This window comes from Anticarsia gemmatalis, chromosome 11 (assembly GCF_050436995.1).
Source record: "Anticarsia gemmatalis isolate Benzon Research Colony breed Stoneville strain chromosome 11, ilAntGemm2 primary, whole genome shotgun sequence".
Taxonomy (NCBI): Eukaryota; Metazoa; Arthropoda; class Insecta; order Lepidoptera; family Erebidae; genus Anticarsia; species Anticarsia gemmatalis.
The window spans coordinates 3468589-3489749 of NC_134755.1; the positions used below are offsets into that span (position 1 = coordinate 3468589).

The following is a 21161-nucleotide window of genomic DNA, read 5'->3' on the forward strand; positions in this document are numbered from 1 at the left end:
TCCTTGGAATTCCACGTGTAAATTGATTTTTGAAATCATTAGGCTACGTCTTTGCTCACGATTGTTCACTTATCTTTAACTATTGTCAGGCAACAATTCATGAAAATGGGTACAGTGATTCAGGTATAGAAGCGTAACCCATAAACAAACTGACTTCAGTAACGCATAGGCTCATGAAAGGTCGTAAACCTATCAAGATTGAATAGGCTTTAATCAAATCATAAAGCTGTTTACGTCATCAATAAATTGGTCCATCTATAAACGAGGTACAATATTGTACATAAACTGAAACTTTACACATTAAAACATCAGAATGGCGAACCATTGGTGCCTATTACTACGACCTGTTTCATGGAGTGACGTCACAATGTGTTCAATCTCCGAAGGTTATATTAATCTTCGTTAACATTATTCAGGTGCCATTGAAAAAATTATAAAATGAGATGAAAATTACTGCTGCAAAAAGTATGCAAAATAATCTTTTAAATTACATTTCTTCAGGTTATACATGCTTAAGAACTTAATAAATAGTTTAGCTGTTTAATAAAGCTAAAATAATTTAGGTCAGAAAAAATACCCTGGACTGTTTTGGAAGACTTTTTGGTAGAAGTTGTTTAAGTCATACCTAAAAATTCTTTAAACTTTTAAAATGTCCCACGAGACAAATATTTATTTTAACAAAACCCACTCAATACTCGTCGACTAGTCGTAAACAGATCTAGTTTCTAGGCCTCTTTAAACTTTGAACTAGGTCTCAAGCGCTGTAGTGTACCTGAGGCTGTCAACAACTTGTTAGCAAAGTTATATAATTAAACATTGTCTTGTGAACTCTAACCTCGAACCTTCCATCTATAGTATCAAAATGTTGTAGGTCAATAACCTTTTCAATCAATAGAAATATGTTTATTCATATTAAATTATATAGTAACGTTCTGACTCTATTCAGTATTCATAATCAATACAATGAATGCTATGATGAATACCATTTAGAATATTTTTCTATTCATTACCCAACATTTTTATTTTAGAAAAAAGTATTAGCATAGATTTTGCTGTATGACAAGATGTGTAGAAGTGAATGGACTAAAAAAAAGATCGCACCAACCAACCGTGGCGTTTTTTGGTCTCCGCCTACCCAACATGGAGAAAAGACGTTATTTCATTATTTTTTTTTATTTATAATCTAATAACAAAGACCAACTCGGCGCTGGGCTAAAACATCCAAGAAGTCTAGCTTCAGGATGTTCAAAAATTGCATATAATTTTGCTTGTAAGAAAAGAGTTAAAATAAAATCAACGAAATAAAACAATACATTTATTGATCAACTCCGTTGACCCTACTTTCCGTTAGCTTTGGGTCCAAAATACTTTTCATACAAATCATAAAACGCTCCATATCCTTCTTGACTGACGAATCGTTTGTCGTTTGGTGAACCATACTCGTGGCCGCAGTAACATACGTGGTCTTTACCGCAGAAGGCAGCCTTATTCTCCAACATACATTTTTTTATGCAAACCCTCGCTACGTCTAAGTTTGGACAGAAATGGGCTATGTGGTGTCTCAAAATTGGCGATGACATCAAGTCGTTTAATTTGAGGTACTTGGCTGTGGAATAAAAAACGATAATTAGTGTGAAAGGTATAAAAAATTAAAGACAAAAGAGCGGTTTTGGGAATCTGCTGCGGATTGATTGATCCGTATCTAATTGAAGCAAAACGTTTCTGCTTGTAGTCTTATTAAAAAAATATAAGTAACGTAAAATTGCATTAGAAATTTAAGTATTAACTAATAAAGTAATTAAAACTAAATTAAATCTTGCAACAATATGTTTTCTTAAATAAAAAGGAATTAAAATTACTTCCTACATTTGTTTTTTTTCTATTGGAACTGGGACAGCGCATTATTTTATAGACTCTGTCATACGAAACTGAAAGTTAGTATTAGTCATAAATTGGATGTTTCCTTTAACAAGAGTTTATTAGCAAGAGCTCCAAATACAGTACAAAAGACGATCCGATCCCCCGTATCGCGTTACAAGCGTTAATTAAACTGCTAATTGATTGAAATAGATAGTTTCCATTCAATCAAGTTTGGCTGCTTCTCGATTTACCCCAATATTTGGGATTGCCATACGAGGTACTATTGGTTACTACAACTTTTAATTATGTGTATCAAATTACAGTTAGAATTATATACTAAAGCAAAAGACTGTCGGCCAGTCGGTGATGATTTCACGACTAAAGTGCTGAATCAAGTTTGATGAAATTTTGCATAGAGGTATTTAAAAACCGGGATTCGTACCAGATACTTTAAAAAAAAAAACCTTAAAAAGGAGACCCGTGTGTCAGCAACTCATACAAGTATTTATTCTGGGTGCGATGTTGCAGTGGTTAAAGTAGCAAAATTTAGTACCTATTTGACTTGTTTTTATGTTAACGCGATCGAAACTTTTAACGTACGTAACGACCTTGCAGCGGGCCAATCGGAGTATCAAAAGTCAAATACGTATCAATCGCGTTAACGTAAAGCAAACTCGCACTAGGCTCTCAGTAGCGCGATTATCGCTAGTCGGTACTGTCGAGTATCGAAAGATTGACATTTAGAATATACTGCCAAAATATTTTCTACGACGTCCTTCAGAAGCGCTGATCAGATTTTCATACAAAATTTTTCGTTGACAGGTCGGTTGTCGGTCGTCGATAGTAGTAGAGAATCGAGCTACCGGTCACGTTATTCACCACGCTTAACGTACGTACAATCAAAACAGTTAACTAGTAACTAGTAATTAATTTACACACCGAGTACGGCTTTATCAATTTTGTAATAAGTATTCAAATAACTTAACATACATAGGTATTAGGAACTGCGAAAACAAATAACATGTAGGAGGTACCTACTTACATTATTATTAAGCTTAATACTTACGTGTGACTTCAAGGGAGTCCTTGGAGTCAGATTCGGAAGACGGCTCGTAACCAGAAGATCCTCCTGAGTTAGCTTGCGATTCAAGCCGAAGTTTTTCTATAACTGTTAAACATATTTTTATCCAACATACGGATAAAATATTCCTTCGAAACGCTATTAGTATAAACTATTGTACCTACATTTCAAGGTGCTCTAACATACGACAGATTGGTTGTTCAGTATAAAGCACTTTTCAGTTCATAAAGCATTAGGTTCGAGCGGTTTAAGAAAAAGTTTCTCAATTCGTTTTTGTATTTTGGTGGTACCAAATCATTGTGTTAATGAAATATAATAACAAGCCTGAAAGGCACAAACTTCTTAGCAAGCAGTTACCTTGTTCCTTCAACTGAGGTTTAACTTCAGCGCAGAAGCATTTGCCAAGTAAACAGGCGTGGTTTGGTCCACATTGCTGCTGACACGACTCCTGCATCTGGTCTCCATTGCAGTTCTCTATGTACTTCGCTGAACGAAGTGCTTCGTCAAACCCGAAGTAGTAATCGAGAGATATATCGCTGGCTAGAAAGAAAAAAAGTAGTTATAAAAGGTGATATTTACTAAGCATCGTCAAGTTACGTGGTGGAATAATAGTTTCTTAATGAATTCGTTGCAGTAAATACTTAATTAAAGTCGAATATAATATACCAAAACAATCATAATAATATCTATACATAAAATGTACTACAGTCAGAATAAAAAGATGGTAAATGTTTTGCTTAAAGTTTTTTCTTTTTTTTTCTTTTAAAAGACAACTCCCGCTTCAAGAATTGCTCTTGTGTCGCGGGGACTTTTACAAACATACAAACAACGGACACAAAGCACAACCAGACCCGAAACAATTATTTGTGGATCGCACAAATAATTGTCCCGTGTGGGAATCGAACCCACGACCTCCCGTTGCAGTGGTATCGGCGTGGCGACCTAAACCACTGCGCCACGGAGGCAGTCAGCAGTAAAGCACAACACGAAATATTTTGCCAATCATTCGATTCTCCAGTTAGACTGAAAAGCTTGTGTAAGCATTTACAGTAGGTCTATGTCAACAGTGGTATAGTTGGCACCAATGCCTTCACCTTGTAGTTGCAGTCTCAGCACTAAGAACATCATGACATGGTAGTCCTTGATCGTATGTTGAATAGACATCGACCAAAGTTTCAGAGTACTTTTGCCGAAGAATGAACTATAGTTTCACAGGTTTTCTTTTTATTAATAAGGATTAAATTCTTCTTACCAGCACATTGTATGAAAGTGAACACAAGAGCAAGAAGGTATTTGTCAAGCATTGTGACTACAATACAGTTTTACCAACCAGACATGGTTGCCTACTCTCTAATGAGAAATCTAATTGATTTTACACTCACAGGAATTCCACTTAGAAATTTGTATTGACAATTAAAATTCTTATCAAAACATGACATGCTATACAATGATTTGGCATGGCGTTAATTTGAAACTGTATTTGGAATAAAAGTATTATTATTTGTATTAAGATTTTAATAGGTTTTTTAATTGTATTCGAAGTTTATCTAATTTCACTTTCTTTGCATCTAGAATCTGGTACCTAAAAGATCTGAGTAATTAAAAAAATCTGAACACAATACGAAAGTATCAAAAGTTTCATATCGCTAAATCTTCCATTCGTTAATATTATACTGTTAACCATTACTAATATGACAGAAAGAAATATTAAATAATATTTATTGCAATAAATATGACTCTACACACAATTATACACTGATTATTATTTTACGCACTGACCGCTCTGGCGTAGACCAGGCGAAGATTAAAAGCGCCATTTGCTTTATCTCAACAGTCTACATAATATTAGGTTTTACAACAATTACAAGTTCATAAATACTATAAAGCGAAAATTATTTTTCCCCGACCTAATATTATTTTATCAAAGTTTAGATAATTCAAACACAATATACATAGTAAACAATAATAACAATATTCAACGAACGTGAGCCGTCAGCAATGCAACTGTAGCAAGTTTATAGTAAATCTAAATTGTACAATCCGGAAGTGAATCAAGTAAATTCAGAGCGATGTTGTAGCAAAGTCGCAATCACGAAAGGAAGGGAGCAGTTGAGTCAACAGTCGAGGCGAGGTGCTGTTAATGACAGACTTCGGTTGATAAATCAATCCTTGCTAGTATTGTATCGAATTAACGATTTGTTTGTTATTATAGAAAAGTTTGACCTAGTTTTTGAAGTGGGTGGTCAGGATTAATGGGATTAACAGTCTCGAGGCGTAATATTTTTGTTTGTGTCTGTTTTAAGATGAATTTCAATAAAAACTTAAGTATTGCGAGCAGTTTCTTAACTTCTGAATGAGTCGGTTCGTTTGTCTGGTCGAATATTAAAAGTTTTGTTCTTAGATTTCTCGTCACTTTAAGTATCGAATAGATTATTCCAAACTTATCTCTATGCTGTGAAAGTGGCCTTAGCGTATAATAACAGGATTTTTTTCTCTCAGTTTCTTAAAGATTGATCGACGAAAACAATAGGCAAGCCACCCAAGCAAGCCACAGTTAGTTGAAAATTTTGTTGGTTGGATCGTTAAAATTCTATAGAAAAACTTATTTTACATACATACATATCACGCCTTTCTAGCATAGGGGTAGGCAGAGACTAAAGAACGCCACTCGATACGATAACTTCTACTATTCGACTGTCTTTACCTATCAAATCTAAATCCAAACATACTACAAATCATTTTCAACTAAATCATAACCATCATAAGAACCGTCAAACAAAATAAAACAGAACCAATCGCGGTCCAAACCAATTATCAAGTCATACAAATCAGACAAAGTGTCCCTAAACAGGAGTGCTTCAAAACTGGCATCAAACAATGCCAAGTTAAGTCCAATTACAGTGAAGTCTAAACGAGTCTCGAGTGGGCAAAACTTCATTTCCTTACTTATAGAAAGTGAAGTATTTCCTCTGTGATATTACGTGGTACATGCGAAGGAAGATTGTCATATCCTGTCTCGTTTTGTTGACAAAATATAATGTGTTGTTTAATGGTATAAACATTTTCCTTACAAAGAGGATATGATATGAATATTTAAAGATGGTTTGATGTGTGTATATGTTGCCTTTTTTTATTGTACTTTACTTACTTAATTCTGAATGTATGAGATTGGTCTATATACCTTATCAACATGTATACAAGCTTATTAATCATAATGTAAATTAGTTATCAGTGTCTGGAGATTGGCTGTAGGATGGGTGACCTGAGTCCTACCTATCTCTATCAGCAGTAAACTTTGCCAATAAATAAGCAATAATAGCAATCATTTAATTTACCTTTTCAATGTATTCCTACGAAACTATAATATTTTCATAAGAAAAAACACAAACTGAAATCTATTTAACCCAATACATTATACATAATCACATGATTATCGGCCGCTACACTACACATACCACTTTTCAAACTAGTAATAGATCCTAGATAGTAACAACAAAATAAATAACAACATCAGTAGCTCTACAATTGGAACCAACGAGTATCGAGAGTTTGACTTTTGAAAAGTACTGCCAAAATAGTTTCTACGACGCCCGCTAGAGGCGCTAAACCTGAACTGATTGTAATACAACATTTTTCGATAGCTAGCATGTTGCCGGTAGTCGAAAATGGTAGAGAATAAATAAATAATTCGATTTCAAATCTGTCCACTAATTAGTCAATACTCGTCCGCTCACAATTCGCACCACGCGACAAAGTAACGACGCTCTTAATGAACTCTCCCTGTAAACTGTTCAAGAAGTTCAGAACTAGTTCACCGGGAACGTTAACATTCCACTAACGTTTTTATAGAGATAAAGCTTTGAATGCCTAGTGCATTTTTGTCTATCGTTTTCTATTATATTTATTGATTGGACAATTGAATAGCTATGATGTATCGGATTTTTTTGACATTATGTTCAATCGTAGCCTTTTGATTTTTTTTTAAGAACTAAAAGTTTACAAACTGATTTTTTTGTGGATATACCGCCTTTTTATCGCCTTATATTTGTTTGAATCATGGTAGCTGTAATAGCGTGATGTCACGTCAAAGCAATAAGTAAATATGTCTCAAACAAGTTTGAATATCCATTTCGCCAGAAAGTAACACCACTCAAAATTCTCTTACATATTTTTTTCTGTATTGCTGCACAAGTAAAAAAAATATTGGATCTACCTTTTAGAATTAAGGTAACACTTAAGTCTAAAGCTGAGGTTTTTTTATAACCAGAGTGCCATATATTACAGGAAAAAAAAAGTTTACACCACATTGAAGTGCGTTGCTTCAGTTTTCAGCCAGCAGTGTATCCAAAAACGCATTGTTTTATTTTTTAAGTAAATTGTGAAATAGTCATAAAAACACGAACTTAATGACTTACAGACTACAAGCGTTGAGTTAACACACCTGTTGATAATCTCTGCGGGGGTTGAAATATTACATCCCTTATGTAGCCTGCTGTTATTTTAATAAGGGACTAAGTTAAGGCAGAGTTGTCTTTTTTGTTTTATTTTAGGTACATCATTGTTGCATCAGGTCTGTAGCTCGACGTTTTACAGTAGCTCGATTCTCTACTTCTATTGACTACTGACAACCGGCCTGTCATCGAAACATTTTGTATGAAAATTTGATCAGCGCCTCTGACAGGCGTTGTAGGAATTATTTTGGCAGTACATTCTAAATGTCAAACTTTCGATACTCGACAGTACCGACTGTACAGAATCCGCTACAGTACCTCGATTCTGTACCACTATCGACTACCGACAACCGGCTAGCTATCGAAATTTTGACATTTAGAATTTACTGCCAAAATGTTTCCTAAGACACCCGTCAGAGGCGTTGATCAGATATTCATACAAAATTTCTCGATGACAGGTCGGTTGTCGGTAGTCGATAGTAGTTGTGAATCGAGCTACAGTTTACATTACAGAAAAAATTTCATGTGACAGACGCTAGGGGCGCCGTCCCAATTTTTGGGGCAAGATTTCTTTTTTTTTACAATCCTATCATCCATCAAAAATATTGGTTATTCATAATATATGTAGTGCAATAAAAAAATAAGAATGTCTATTTATTTTATAGTTTTCGACTATTATACAAAACAGTAACAAAAAGTAGCGTCTTTAACCATTGTTTTTTATTAATGCGTTTCATTTCATTACATTCTTTAACATTTCTTCCAGAAAAAATAAACAATCTGAAGCGGCTACTAAAAATTAAATTCATTACCTCGCTCCTCCTTAACAAAGGAGCTTATTAAAACAGTCATCTCACCAAGAAATTGTTTCCATAAACCTGCGGAAAAGCAACATTTTTAAGCCCAAGGTGGTAAATTGAGTTCCAGCTTACAAGTAAAATGTATGGAATCTGATCCACATAGTTAGAGAATACTTTTTTAATATTCCCCTTCTGCCAGTACCTTGGAAACGGATTTTATTGGATGTTATTACGAAGAGATTCTTGCTTGATAGTGTTCACACATTCGTATTGAAGGAGGGGAATCTTATTTATCGAGATAGATATTTATGATATTTTTCTGAATATACTTTTTATTTGTAGTAACTTTTCTGATACTAAAGACATGCTTATTGCTCATGCAGTAGTTATATAAAAACTATTAATTATAATTAAGTTTCTGGCGGTTATGAGGTTATGTATGTATATGACTGCTGATCCCTGATTGACCCTGATGACCTGACTGCTATTGGGTGTAAAAATAATTTCTGACGGAATATAAGTATAAAATCAATAATGCTGTGGATATGAATTTAAAAATATTGTTTAAATTTTTTAATTTATTTGACCTATTATGCAACTTGGCAAAGCTATCAAACAAAAGATGACATTTCCTTTAATGTCTCCATTCTGCAAGCTCTATAAAAATTAAATACTTGATGATGGCAGGCTGCCAATACAGCTCGGTTAAACAATGTATCCATCAAGGTCAGGATCTCATCGTGTTGTGTCAGCGAAATATCAGAACTGCTACTTTAAAGGCGACCGTGACTTTTCTTTGTTCTTTGTTCGTGTTAGTGTCATCCATAATGTTAGTAGTTTTAAACAGTCTGTTTCAAGGTTTTGTCGTATGGAAGCGGTACAAGATATGTGAATCAGAGTTTTGTATTATTGAAATCGATAACTTAACGATCTAGCTCAAATGAATATTCATTATTTTCTAATGGTTTACTCATTAAAAAATTCCAAATGTGCAATAAAATAATTTCCCTAATAACTAACCAATTTCTTTGTACGAACTTGGCTGTATCTAATATTGAAATCAGATATAATATGCAAAACATACTTTGTATTTGAAAGGCCACACTAAACCAGGATCTAACCAAGAATTAGAAAGGTTGGAAATACGAAAAAATATAAACATACTAACAGCAAATCTCCTTACTCTCCAACCGTAACACCAATTTCGGAAAACCTTTATGAATCGAAAAGCAAACGGGTACTTAAAGTAAACTTTGGAAAAGTAATTAGAACAAAACTAATTTTGGAGTCTTGAGCGCTTGTCGCTTGAACAAAGAGTTCTAATGTTTGTTGGTAACAAACTTTCAGCTCGTGATAATTGACAACGACATCTTTCTAGACTTGGGGTCTCGGGTTTAAGTGGGTCATAGTTCTTCAACAATCGTTCTTATTGAGTGACTTTTTGAATACATTTTCTTTGAAGGAGAAAGGGAAAGGTTGACGTGAAAAGCAGCGAAAGAAATAATTTAATTGACAAAAATAATGCCAAAAATATTTTTCAATTTATTTGAATCTGTAAACTATAAAAGTTATCCTACCAGAATTTTAGACGTATTTGTAACAGAATATACAATTTCTGTCATTATCATGACAACTTTCAGATTGGGTAATGATTGTCATAACAGTAACTTTTAGCACCTCCGAAAAAATTCAAATACGTTTAATTTCATTTTAACAATTCCAAAAAAGTAAACTTTAGAGTAATGCGTATTTATAATAACGTGCATGATAGTCATAAATTATTTTTGTACGACTCTAATCTTTTATAAACAGCCTCCAAAGGTCCTCTGGTTGCAATGTGCTCCTTTACTCCCGGCAAGTTCCTGATTTTTTTCACAACGGCTGCTACCAAGGGATATTCCTTCTCTATTTGTATGCCCAAGAATATGTCACTCGTTTCTACTAAACCACAAAGAATGAATTCGACCCAAGAAAGCTGTAAAAATTGTTATGATTAAAATCAAAATCAAAATCAAATCATTTATCCATATAGGTCAAATGCTGACACTTATGATAGTCAATGATACAGAGAGTGAATTTACCGCCAGTTCGGAAGGTAGGGCCAATGAGAAGAGCTGGCAAGAAACTCCAGGCCGCTCTTTTTAAACGCCAATTAGTTTTAACAATCTTTCTATTAGGTATATAAATTTTATGATGATATTAGATACGATATACGTATTATATTTTATGTAGGTGACGCTTTGATGGAAAGGAATGTAAAAAATATATAAACTTATAGGAATATAGAGATTGTGGGACCTGTCTTCATCAACAAAGATGCATGATGTAAATCTGGAGTAAAATTTTTAAACATGCTTTATTTGTATTTATATTTATATCTCAGGTCATGTTTTATGAGGTCAACTTCAAGTAAAGATAATAATATTATTATACCTTCATTATCTACTTCTCTTGATACAAATACTTATAGGTGAAATGCATTTATAATATATTCTGATACTTCGATAATTAAAAGAAAGTTCTATTAATAGCAAATATAGGAGTTAAAAATATTGAACTGTCCCAACCAGTACAATATCTTACCTTTCCAGAAAAGAATCCACCATTTTCTTTCAGATACTTTTCAAACCTGACAAAGAATAAGTCTATTGTTTCTTCCAATAGTTTCTCCTTTAACGCATGCTTCTTATCTAAGTCCTTTTCTTTTATGTATTCTTCTATCTCTGAAATCATAAAACTCTTTATTAATACACTGCAGTCAACGAATCCATGACGTCATCTTCGCGGGCTATCGATCTTATGATGATTTATGGTTGGTACGAACACTTGACGTATAGTTAGCTTATCAAAAAGATAACTAGAGTTGCAATGTTCATTTACCTTATTAACCTATGGTTAGCCTATCTAACACTTATCTGTGAGTCGTGTGAAAAAAACTCATTTGTCAGCGCTTTAGATATTACAATCAATAACTATGCTAGAGTGTCAAAGCGAACATAAAATGATATTTACTACAAATATATAAATACTTACTTTTCCATAGATCATAGATGCTGTACACAATGCTCTCCAAGAATGCTTGCTTCCAAGGGTCTTTGGGAATCAGGTCGGTATCCCTTGCGACATACTTGGCAACAGCCAGCCAGTGGTGGAGAGAACGATCACCCTCTTTATACAGTGGAACATGACCAATCTCAGTAGCTGTTAGTAACAGACAACAGACAATAACAGATAAAAGTAAAGAATAAACATTTGAGAACTTATAAAGAAAAAACAAATAAAAGTGTTTTTAAAAAAAACTCTTTACATGCCATTAAACTTAACATTCGTTAATAACATAATTAACTAAAGTTATAGAATCTTATATATAAAATAATTCGTAACTTTCAGATTGTCTAATAATTATGTCCAGAAATTTATTACAATAAAACTTAACTATAAATAACTTTTAAAAACTAATCTAAACTAGAAATAATTTAAAAAAACAAAATATTTACAATTATACAATATATTTACAATATAAAATATGGATACAAAAGGAGTGCGTCACGCGTCGTAGAATTTCTCCTCACCATCGTCGACTGGTAACGTACCCAGAATGCTGGCAGCATTGCCACGTTGGATGGCAATGCTAATTCTTTGACCAAAGTAAAGGCCAGTATCTATACTTATAATAAATCTGCAGAGAGGTCAATTCTGTACATTGAATATATTTAAAAAAAAACCAATAGGGGATGTTTAGTAACGGATACTGATACCGAATCTGCAATTTATAATTTTCTTTTCTGTCTGTCTGTCTGTCTGTCTGTCTGTCTGTCTGTCTGTCTGTCTGTCTGTCTGTCTGTCTGTCTGTCTGTCTGTCTGTCTGTCTGTCCTCCGTCTGTATGTGTCGCTATCACGTAAAAACTACCGGATAGAATGCACTGAAATTTGGTATATGCATAGAATAAGTAGTGGAGCAATTTCTAGGATACTTTTTATAGCATAAAATTTCAAAGATTTTTAGAAAATTGAAAAAAATACGTAGAAATCGTTTGAACCTGCGTTTCCGTATAGAGACCATAGATGGCGTTACAATCCATTTCACAACATTCGCCATAGTTAACGCGGCGCCTGCCGTATCGATACCTGTTGTTCGCACCAACCAATAGATGGCGTTATAAACCGCAACAAAGCATGTTTTTTCTAATTAATTTATTTTGATGGCTTTATTGTAAAAAAAATACCTTTGAAACATGCTATACATTTATAAGATTTTTAAACATAAATGTTGTGTGATATATTACACAAAAATGTTGGTTTACGTGGGTCCGGTGCGATCGGAATATCCTAGATGGCAAACCGAGTAATTTCGTCTGTTGTCGTTGTTCGCCGCAACTGACAGATGGCGTTGTTGTTTGAATCACATAACTAAATGAATTGGTTGCATTAAGGAAATAAATTGGATAGAGAGCTATGAAACTGACTATGTGGTTAGTTTTAAAAAATAAACAACGGTAAGCAATGGTCAGTCTATAATAAGGTATTATATTTTACACTGTAAACTGCTACGGATACAGACGAGAGCGGAAAAGAAGATAACCACAGGAAATCAGGCCTGCCTGGGCCTGTGTCACATTGTGTGCCCTTCGGGTTACTTTCGTAAATAACCATTAGATGACAAAAGAGTTGTTAGCATTTTTATGTGTAGGTGTATCGATTGCTTCGCAATTCGCGTGCTCAAACGAATAAGCAACAGTACGAAATTCACGCGAGCGGAGCCGCACGGGTCAACTAGTTTAAAATAATTTAACAAAAACTATAGAATCTTTTCAAGTTAGTCCCGTGCAAGATATGGTGACCTTAAAAAAAATAGATATACCCATGAAACTTCACGACCAGCAGTCATTTACAGTACTGCTCAGTCCACTTAAACACTAAAAATTTCTAAATTCACAATATTTGCTATTATATTAAAAATTCCCATTCACTTACTTACATTCTTTTACGTCCTGATCAGGCCAGTCTACATCGTCATGTTTGATATCCTCGTATTTCTGTTTAGTATAATGCAGAATATATCTAATAGACTCCGTCAGTCCATGAACGTTGAAATGATGAAGTTCCTTACTCATCTTAAACGAGTTGTTTGAAAATTAGGTCTGAAACAGGTGAAGGCTCACTGACTACTAGTGAAAGATGAAAGAAAGTGTATAAATATTATGCTACCGAAAACTTTGATACTGAAATGTTAACAAAATATTTGGTCATAATGTATTGTTTTATAAACTAATCAAATGCAAGTAAACCCACGCGGCTCCGCTCACGTATAACTTGGATAGAAAAAATATTTCGGTTCTGTTGTTTAACCATAAAAGATCGATACAGGCATTCAAAGTTTATCATTAATATTATTAGTAAGGCGTATGAATTGATCTAAGATTTTTTTATTGCTGCATAAATCTCATTGACATTACATTTCATCTTGGCTGGTATCACATTTGTTCGTATTTCACTTTTCCTATAATTTATATCTTTATCTGATAATTGTTTGATAGACAAACGAATGATTTTATCATATTAATCTCACGCATTCCACACTTAACTATGTCAAGTTTTATACAAACAAACTCACAACAAGATTTATATTATAGATAACAGTAACATTTATTTATTTACATATCACATCTTGCAAGGTAACTCCAATTAAAACTGCCCTTCAGAGCAAGCAGATTAAATAATATTTGCATTTAAGTTTAAAGATAACGGGGTCAACAAACTACACTAATCAACAATGCAACATAATATATTATTGTGTTCATAATATCAGGTTTATGGCGAAAATGTATCAAATATTTCGATGCGTATGTGTCCAATCCATTTACGTCATACAAAACACTGACAGAGCAGCAATTATAATTACTCGTCTCGTACTTCTACTCCCGAATCACATTGACGATCAGATTGGTAAAACATCGGTTTAACATTAGAAGCATAATGATGACTTGAAAGTCAGGTCAAGAAAAACTTGTGTGGATATAAATGAGGCTTAAAGTTTGCAAGGATTGTAGCAAATGGCGTTATTTGATCTCTGTCTACTTCTCTTGTAAAAAAGCGTGATTTTATGTATGTTTGTAAGTTAAACTATAAAGCAACAAAATCCACAATTCTAAGTATTTCACACGCCTTTAGTATAGCTTCATCAAACAAACCTGAATTGAACTTTTACATAAACTAATATTAAACATCCAAATTTATTCCCAAACAAAAACACCACTAAAATTAAAACAAGCCACAACGTTATAATATCATAAAACTGGTACTCATAAACAACAGTGCAATAAGCATTTCAATAAATAAAAGAGTTGTACATAAAGCGTCTGATGAAGCGGTATCGTCTGCTCTCCCGGCGATAATAAACCGTTTCCTTAGGCGCTGGGAGCTGGGCGCTACCACTACTGCGCTGTAAATTACTTGGGTTTTCTCTGTTGTCGCCTTTACCCTAAGGTGAGGTTATATTGCTAACTGTTGGGCTGCTTTTGTGGTTTATGGGTCTGATTTTTTATTGAGGTTATAACAAAGATAAGAAGAAGAACAAAAGTTCGTAAACTAGCGTAGTTTTAAGTCATGCTACTGACTAATAAATGTTAAAGCTTTAGGCAATTTGAAGTTGAGCGAAAATATAGATTTCAATTGTGATATTTATGTATATGCACGTTATTATAATTACTCATAAAGACATAGCTAGTTATATTCTGTTTTTTTAACATAATAAGATCCACGCCAGATCTAAAGTGTGCACGCAGAATTGCGCGTTTTGATTTTTCTCTGCGGAATTGTAACGTTCCACTAAACATACAATTCAACAATGTTTCATTTAAAATATGAAAACTTACTAGAATAACCAGAAGTAAGAGTACTTATATCGACACTCATCTCCAGAAAATAAAATTAACTTTTCTGACTTACCCGCTCGCAATGAAGCCCTACACTTGCTTACGATCTTTTCCCACGCAACCCTTAAGTGGCACCAGTAAAAGGATCCCGTTTTCTCGTCACTAGTTCCTTGACCGTCGCGGTCACTAACTAATACGGTTTCTAAGTAATTGTTAGATACTGACCCCACCACCTGTGGACCCAAGCAATAATGAATAAATTGACCTGTGTATTTGATTCTCCCATTTGTAGGGAACTGTGATACAGGTCATTAAATAGATGGAGAAATGTAATTCATGAATAGGCATCATAGAACTTCACTTTCTTTCTCTCACATCACACAAAGTGAATCAATGCTATTTCGGACTCCGGGCCTGTTTATAGTGTATGTATGTTAATCATCTTTAGAGATACATATGTAGCGAAATCACTCTCGCAGAAATCAGTAAATTTCAAGGCTAACTGCATTGTGTAATTTTCCCTTTGCAAATAAATATGACATTAAAAGTATTTTTACGAAAGATATCTATCTCAACATTACGCTTGGCTGACCAGAAGGCAGCCATTCCTTAGAACCACAAAACGAGGAGCAGATAAAAAAATATTTTTGCCTGAAAATCTAGCCATACATTCTCTCACAATGCCTACATCTTTAGCAGACCTTAGAGTAGCAATTCCTCAGGCCCACGTAATTAAAGACACATAAATAGCGTTCAATTGGGCCCGATAAATTCGGCGGACCGGGAGTAATCACCGCCTTGGCCGATAATCGGGAGGTCATTAAAACAAATACCCTTGTTTATTACGACCATTATTGTAAGAAATGGGATGAAACTGCGACCATTTGTTAAGGGATTATGAATGGTATTGTGCAACTGGTCTCGTAGTTTTGTTCGGTTACTTTGATTATTGGTAAAACAAGTATTGGATGTCTGTATACACTCATATAAACTTAACTCTATTTTTACAAACAATTAAGTACCTGAGATTTAATACATGAACGCCAAATACAAAGTCAATTGATTGAAATAAAAAGTCATGTACGTAAGCATATTTTTGTCTTATGAAAACAAAAACTCGCCAAACATTAACCTTAGCAACTAGAATAATTAGTGAGGTCACATAATCATTCTAGTCTATACGTTTTTACGTTGATAACACAGTAGACCCACTTTACTAAACGATATCTTGACTTGCATATACAATCAAACGATGCATGTAATAATTTGTACAGGTCACAAAAATAAAGCTCCAAACAAGTTTACAGATCAATATTCTTGTAAACAGCATCAAAACTATCCATCGAATCCCTCCATAAAAAATCACCCCCAACGAAAATCGCATCAATAGTTTTCTATTGCATATACATAACAATTGTATTCCCCAAATAATACTCAAAATTTCTTCACAGTGCCCCTACAATAGCAGCAAAATTGTTCAATGTATCAGAAATAACGCCCTCTGTACATTTCCGACACGGAAAATCGAGGCGCTTCGAATTCCTTCACAGTAACACCTCAATACGGATGCCTTTATACCTATCAACAAAAATGATCAAATATGCACCCTAAGCTTCCCTATCTATTTCTCTAACACCAGGTCGTAACACTAAACACTTTTGAAACCTGACTCAATCGCTTGAATGCAAAACCATTGCTTAATATGTTGGATAAGATCGCTAGCTTTCTTATACTAGCGCAGCAATGGAAATGTAACTTTTCGATTTGGTCGTGTCTAAGAAAGTCCATTGGTGAATAAAGTGACGTGACATGATGTTATCGATAATGTGTGCTTTCAACCGCAAGCAACGTTGGGGTGACAGAGAAATTTTCGTTGAAAGGCGTCAGGATAATGTATTATGGGATACAGTATTGTTTAGGGTGTCTGGACCCCGATGGTTGATGAAAGGGTTGCTTGATAGCTAGTGTGATTGGTCCCTTTGAAATCGCCGTCTTTTGATGAGCTTTATTTTCTATCGGACGATCTTGGACACTTCAGTGTTTTATATCGTGGATTCTCATTTAAAGTTTAAAATGCACATTTTTTTTATTACACGAACTGTCACGTCGAAATTATTTGAGTTTTATTAATTATACATTATTCTTCTGAGCCTGGTCTTACCGAAGAATACAGGTTAAAACTACTTTGAAAGAATTACACTACAGTTCTCCTCTTTCTATTGTCTTCTAAAATAAGGTCAACCAAAAACATTGCATTCCTTCCGACATTTTAACCCGAAGTGCAAAAGAAAAAATAAAGTTCCACACAACGACCAAGGCTTACACATTGCAGCTTTTTGGGTTGATTGTCGCATTAAGCCATAAACTCTGCTTAAAACATGGGACTATGGCGGTGAAATGCTGCGTATAAACCCTTTTGTGTTCGGTTTAAGTTGGTTTAAGCAACGCGGTCTCTATGTTGCAGCCTTTGCTGCCATAAATTGCATGTAAGTACGACAAAAATAACAGAGTAATAGTGGGAAGCATTTGCCTCCTGAAAATGTTATAGCATATTATGTTCGTAAAACTTACTATTTTGCATTAAATTACTTATTAATTTTAAGAAACGTTGTCGAAAAGTAGCACAATGCTAAAAGTTTGCTACTTACTTACTTTATCCCACCAACAACAATTAACCCTGGAGTGTGATTTCCTATCGCTATAGACAACCGGCTAGCCGACGAGTGTCGTAGCTAAACGAATTAATAGATTCATTCGTAAATTAGTACATTTTAAATGTCAATCTCTCTATAATCCCAAGTGCCGATTGAAATTAATTACGCTATTGTAAAGATACTAACTAATAAAAAGTCACCCAAATTCAAGTAGCAATCAAAAGTATTTAATTTACGTATTTTAATAATATTTATTACAATAAGTACTCTCTATAGTGACAAAAAGACGAATGACCTAAAATTTAGCAAAACGGTATGTTTTACAAAGTTGTATATTATTATATAAACAAGTAAGTTATAATGTGAAACAAGTTCAGTCTATATCCCTTGAAGGGACCCGCGACGTCACAGCACGGGTTGACGCGCGTAACCGCGTTCATCTGCACCGACCACATTCACAAACAGCCGAGCTCCATTACCTTAACTAATGGATAGCCACTACTATGTTTATAGATCGACGGTAGTTAACTTGAAATCATGTAGTTGTTTATTGGGACGCTTTGTTTAATGTTTGGAGTAAGATTTATTGGAGTTTTAATTGTAAGTAGTATCCATATTTTTACAGTTTTAAGGAATTTTCGCTAATAATTAGCTTGTTGAACATCGGTATCATAATCATTCAACAAGCTAAATCTTACCCCCGGTTTCTGAGGTACATTAAGCGGTAGTTTATCTATTCAATAACCTTTAAACTCATATAAAAAACGCTATTGAATAGATAAACTACCGGAAAATGAACGCAAAAACCGTGCATACTAATAAGGTAAGAGACTAGTAATTTTGTTAAAAATAATGACCATGATAACTTACAATAAATGTGCTTAGTTGATACTGTCATAACAAGTATACTGTAAGGTAGAAAATAAACTTAAAGAAAGAAACTTAAAGGTTTAGACGTCGAATCCAAAAGCCAAAACTGCTTTGAGTTTATTTCCACCATTTTATAATACCACCAATACATAACACCAATATAAAACTCTAGGTATACGTTTCAATATTCTGCACCAAATAGACTATCTCAGTTTAATTCCTAACTACAGTCGAGAACTCAAGGTAATCCCAAAAATGTACTACAACACAGAACCCATATGGAAAAAAGCACGTTCCGTTACACCTCGTAATATTTATGACACAAAAAGATGTTATCACTCTTACTAAATATGTCCCAAAAACAAAGGTTTGCGAAACTGTAATGGAGTACGGTTGCTTATTCGGTTTTTCTATATTTTTCTACAAAGTAGGAAGTAAAATTAGAATAGAGTTAGGTTAGGTTCAGCATAAAGTGAATTGATTAACAGATTACTTCTTCAATTTGTCATAACACTATATTCAAAGTCGATATCCTGAGAATTAAACTACTTGGGGTGGCATATCATAAAAGCTATGGCTCAAACCACAGGGACAGTTAAAAATAATTTCTGATTTAGTCTCCGCAGTGTATAAGACAGACACATTTAGAATTGAAATAATATCGACTTCTACATCCAATTGAGGATTCCGGTTTTACCGAAAAATCTTAGGATTTACCACAGTTCGGGCTTTTACAGTAACATATACATACAATAACAATGCATTGCAACTCATGCCACTTCAGAAAATCACTCTCATATGTAGAGATACGTATATCGTTCAGTTTCTCGGCACTGCATAATTGTTCAAAACAATCAGTACTATACCAACTACTTACTAAAGACAGTAGTAGATACTTAAAGTTCTAGACAAGGAATATATTGCTTGCACAGAAGATAGAGTATTGTTCTCTGCAAGATGTGGAATCGGCTTAAGTCGAGCAACTAGGTATTACGATGAATTGTTTTAGCAATATACTGTTCTGATATATAGACTGTTGGACAGTATACATATGTACAAATGAGTTATTTAGGAATCAATGAAAATACAGAAGAACAACAGAAGCGAATTGTTGGCATGATTATAAAGTCCTTCTAGCCAATACTTAGCTACTAATCACTAAGAAATTCTTAACATCAAATCTCGGTAACTAAAAAAAGCTATGCGTATACAATACATTATATTCGACGTTGCGACTGACCGAAAGCGTTAATTGTTGACGATGAAAACCAAATCAATCAGTAAATTACTTAAATCACAATAACATTTTTGTGAGTTAATCGGTGCCATATCTGTCAAAAAGATTAAAATTATTCCCTAATTAAATTTAATTAGAATATTTGTAGCAAACGCCTATACGTACTGAATGCAATCAAAACGCCATTTACTATTGCTATACATGGGTAAACGTTAAAACCACAGGCACATTAAGTAAATAAACACTGCAGCTGACTAAAGCTATAGACTGTCCAACGTAACTCATATTTTATTAAGATTTATTATATAAAACATAGAGTGTTATTGTACTGTAATATATGGGCGGGTCGCGGGTCACTGTGGTTTCGGTCACCAAACGAACAGATGTTCCAAGAGTTTACTTGTCGCTTGCCAAATTGTAGGCTTAATTATTTCAACGTGTAATGTAAATCAAACTTATTTTTTCGGAATTAAATAAAGTAACAACAAAAGTACATACGGTCATTTATTTACAAACTAGCAGAACTTGTACTGTAGTAACCAAAATGAATTACTATGTCTTGCTTATATTATTTATTAAATTATCATGAGTTCATTCAAATTCCATACCATTTTATAAGAAAGATATCCTAAATTTCAACGTATTCCAAGAATATACTAACAAAAAGCCTTATATCAAGACCTATTTAAGATGTTGACCTAAGATATGCTTCCAAATACGAGACAGAGACCTCAACATTCTGAGAGAACAGTAGCGCGATCTCTACCACTGTCGACTATCGACAACCGGCTACCCTTCGAGAAATTTTGTATGAAAATCTGATCAATTCCTCTAGCGGTCGCCATTTAAACTATTATTACAGTACATTCTAAATGTCAAACTCTTGATACTCGATCTTAACAGCTGTAGAAAATCACGCTACAGTAGTTTGATTCTCTTCTACTATAGAGTAACAACAAACGGCTAACTATAGAGAAATGCTGTACAAAAATATGATTAACGCCCCTAGCGGTCGTCTTAGGAACTATTTTAAAGTACATTTTTAATGTTAAACTCTCGATACTCGACAGTACCGATTGTAAAGAATCGCGCTACACAGCTTCAAAACGCCTAAAACGATTCCCATCCGCGTTAGATTTATAGCAAATTGCTTCTTCTTACCTTCAGGCGTTGTTTTATTTCGAATGAAGGGGAACATTTCCGTGCTGTGGAATATTGGACGTCTGTTTCTTTCTTTTATGGTGGCTTTAATATTACAGAAATAATGGGCCATGGTGTTATAGGTATGCAAATGTGTGAACACTTTTATTTAGCTGTTTGTGTTTTTAGGGTC

General features: G+C 34.1%; 2 protein-coding genes across 4 annotated transcripts; both read right to left on the bottom strand.

Moving 5' to 3' along the window:
• Positions 1 to 1301: 1301 nt before the first annotated feature.
• On the bottom strand, positions 1302 to 4351 carry LOC142976618 (uncharacterized). 3 transcript variants are annotated; one of them, XM_076120063.1, is made up of 4 exons: positions 4194 to 4351; positions 3299 to 3481; positions 2927 to 3028; positions 1302 to 1606 (listed from the first exon to the last, which is right to left on the bottom strand). In XM_076120063.1, the coding sequence occupies exons 1-4, from the start codon at positions 4243 to 4245 to the stop codon at positions 1338 to 1340; spliced, it is 606 nt and encodes a 201-aa protein (XP_075976178.1). In that variant the 5' UTR covers positions 4246 to 4351; the 3' UTR covers positions 1302 to 1337. The 3 variants fall into 3 exon arrangements, with proteins under 3 accessions (XP_075976178.1, XP_075976176.1, XP_075976175.1); XM_076120061.1 differs by lacking the exon at positions 4194 to 4351 and adding an exon at positions 4036 to 4187 and having other exon boundaries at positions 2927 to 3022; XM_076120060.1 differs by lacking the exon at positions 4194 to 4351 and adding an exon at positions 4036 to 4187.
• Positions 4352 to 9963: 5612 nt separating this feature from the next.
• LOC142976806 (glutathione S-transferase-like) lies at positions 9964 to 13306 on the bottom strand. Its single transcript, XM_076120374.1, has 4 exons — positions 13171 to 13306; positions 11226 to 11393; positions 10776 to 10915; positions 9964 to 10167 (listed from the first exon to the last, which is right to left on the bottom strand). The coding sequence occupies exons 1-4, from the start codon at positions 13304 to 13306 to the stop codon at positions 9964 to 9966; spliced, it is 648 nt and encodes a 215-aa protein (XP_075976489.1).
• Positions 13307 to 21161: the final 7855 nt, after the last annotated feature.

Excerpts from the sequence above, each read along its gene's own strand:
- LOC142976806 (XM_076120374.1), bottom strand. The coding sequence starts at position 13,306 with ATGAGTAAGGAACTTCATCATTTCAACGTTCATGGACTGACGGAGTCT. Across the intron at positions 11,394-13,170 it reads TGATCAGGACGTAAAAGAAT|CTACTGAGATTGGTCATGTT; the intron begins GTAAGTAAGTGA and ends TGTTACTAACAG. Across the intron at positions 10,168-10,775 it reads GTGGATTCTTTTCTGGAAAG|CTTTCTTGGGTCGAATTCAT; the intron begins GTAAGATATTGT and ends CAATTTTTACAG.
- LOC142976618 (XM_076120060.1), bottom strand. The coding sequence starts at position 4,105 with ATGTCTATTCAACATACGATCAAGGACTACCATGTCATGATGTTCTTA. Across the intron at positions 3,029-3,298 it reads ACCTCAGTTGAAGGAACAAG|TTATAGAAAAACTTCGGCTT; the intron begins GTAACTGCTTGC and ends TATGTTTAACAG. Across the intron at positions 1,607-2,926 it reads GGACTCCCTTGAAGTCACAC|CCAAGTACCTCAAATTAAAC; the intron begins GTAAGTATTAAG and ends TTTATTCCACAG.